The 2,490-nt window shown below is 43.4% G+C and overlaps 1 protein-coding gene across 1 annotated transcript in view; it reads left to right on the forward strand.

Annotated features, from left to right (window-relative positions):
• Positions 1 to 214: 214 nt before the first annotated feature.
• Positions 215 to 2,490, forward strand: part of LOC133614181 (uncharacterized) — a 17,181-nt gene continuing 14,905 nt past the window's right edge. The window contains exon 1 of the mRNA XM_061972005.1: positions 215 to 313. Coding sequence (XP_061827989.1) covers positions 268 to 313 — 46 coding nt within the window. The 5' untranslated portion in view covers positions 215 to 267. The remainder of the gene's footprint in view (positions 314 to 2,490) is intronic.

Below are 2,490 nucleotides of genomic sequence, written 5' to 3' on the forward strand. Positions count from 1 at the left end.
CTGCGTTACATAACGGCCCCCCAACTGTATGGATCCACTTCTAATCCGGTTGCCTCCAGCTGCGCCGGGACGATAATCCCTCTGTTTTAATCAGGCAGAGCGGGAGATGCTCCAAACCGAGGCGAGTCCCACCCGGACCACCGGGAGTTAAAGGAAGGCCTAAATATTGAGGATTACTCTCTCTCTCTTTCTCTCTCTTATCCTCTTTTTCAGCATCGGCTGTTCTGGCCTTTCATTTGAGTTTGTGTACTTTGGACCCGAGCAGCCATGAACACAGCCGGTGGCGTTCATCAAGGCTACCTCAGGAAATACGGTAGGCCCCAGACCTCCTGCTCAATATGATGACATATATTCATATTTTATATTTACAGTTATCGTTCGGCATCCATGTTTTCAGGCATGTTCTTGGAGAAGTTTTTAGCATCTTGAATGTTGCAGAATAAGAATATAAAATCAATAATAAGTATGAGGAATAACAGAAAGCAGGCCCGTGAAGAGGGCTCTCCTTATATGGTCGTGACCATATAAGGAGGAAGAGTCAGTATTGATCTGTGTTAATATTTGGACATTGTGGGGACGTCTCAGAAAAAGTGTGTTGTTTTTTTTTTTTTTACAGCGTGACCAAACTCTTTTGTTGCTTCCTCGCCAACTTTAAATATTCATATACAAAATTCATCACGGCGGGCACAAGTATTGGGTCACCTCCAGGAGGCGAAAAGTGACGAAATGGTGAAGTTTTCCCGCACATTTGCGTCTGTTCTGGGAGAACTTTATGAAGTCAGGGTGCATCGTTGTATCGGAGCCTTGGGTATTGTTCTGAAATTTACTTTTAAGTCATGAATTAGAGCCACTCGTTACTTTGCCAAAAAAGTGTTTGAAATACTGGCATAATCACTCTCAAAGGGGAACATTATGACAATTTCAGAAGGGTTAAAACCATTAAAAATCAGTTCCCAGTGGCTTATTTTATTTTTCGAAGTTTTGTTCAAAATTCTACCCATCACGCAATATCCCTAAAGAAAAGCTTCAAAGTGCCTGATTTTAACCATCGTTATATACACCCGTCCATTTTCCTGTGACGTCACATAGTGATGCCAACACAAACAAACATGGCGGATAGAACAGCAAGGTATAGCGACATTAGCTCGGATTCAGACTCGGATTTCAGCGGCTTAAGCGATTCAACAGATTACGCATGTATTGAAACGGATGGTTGTAGTGTGGAGGCAGGTAGCGAAAACGAAATTGAAGAAGAAACTGAAGCTGTTGAGCCATATCGGTTTGAACCGTATGCAAGCGAAACCGACGAAAACGACACGGGAGAAAGCGAGGACGAATTCGGCGATCGCCTTCTAACCAACGATTGGTATGTGTTTGTTTGGCATTAAAGGAAACTAACAACTATGAACTAGGTTTACAGCATATGAAATACATTTGGCAACAACATGCACTTTGAGAGTGCAGACAGCCCAATTTTCATCAATTAATATATTCTGTAGACATACCCTCATCCGCTATCTTTTCCTGAAAGCTGATCTGTCCAGTTTTGGAGTTGATGTCAGCAGGCCAGGGAAGCTAGGGTCGATATTCTTCTCTTGATCATCTTCGGTGGCATAAGGGACGGTGTGAGCCAAGACATCCAGGGGGGTTTAGCTCGCTCGTCTGCGGGAACAAACTGCCGCCATTGCTTGCCGTGCTAGCGAGGTCCTTTGTCCCTGAATTGCTCACACACTCCGGCAGATTCAATGGGGGTCTGGCGGCAGATTTCTTTGACTTTATCATTGGAAATGCATCTGCTTTGAGTGTCGCAGGATATCCACACATTCTTGCCATCTCTGTCGTAGCATAGCTTTCGTCGGTAAAGTGTGCGGAACAAACGTCCAATTTTTTGCCACTTTCGCATCTTTGGGCCACTGGTGCAACTTGAATCCGTCCCTGTTCGTGTTGTTACACTCTCCGACAACACACCGACGAGGCATGATGTCTCCAAGGTACGGAAAACAGTCGAAAAAAACGGAAAATAACAGAGCTGATTTGACTCGGTGTTTGAGAAAATGGCGGATTGCTTCCCGATGTGACGTCACGTTGTGACATCATCGCTCCGAGAGCGAATAATAGAAAGGCGTTTAATTCGCCAAAATTCACCCATTTAGAGTTCGGAAATCGGTTAAAAAAATATATGGTCTTTTTTCTGCAACATCAAGGTATATATTGACGCTTACATAGGTCTGGTGATAATGTTCCCCTTTAAATAAATGTCATTCATTACTAGGGAAAGTAATTAATACGTTACTTTAATAATAAAAAAATCTGGCATTTGCAGTTGAAGTATATAGACTACAGTGTGCATGTGTCTTTCTGTCTTGCCTCTGGTGAGGGCTGTCGCATTTTCTTCCGCTCCCTCTTCTCCCAGCTTGCTCTCTTTGTTTTTGTCTTGTCTGAACTTTTTTGAAGCCTCTTTCTTTGCGCTGTCCTCAAATCTAAACAGCA

The sequence above is a fragment of the Nerophis lumbriciformis genome, linkage group LG17 (assembly GCF_033978685.3).
Source record: "Nerophis lumbriciformis linkage group LG17, RoL_Nlum_v2.1, whole genome shotgun sequence".
Lineage (NCBI taxonomy): Eukaryota > Metazoa > Chordata > Actinopteri > Syngnathiformes > Syngnathidae > Nerophis > Nerophis lumbriciformis.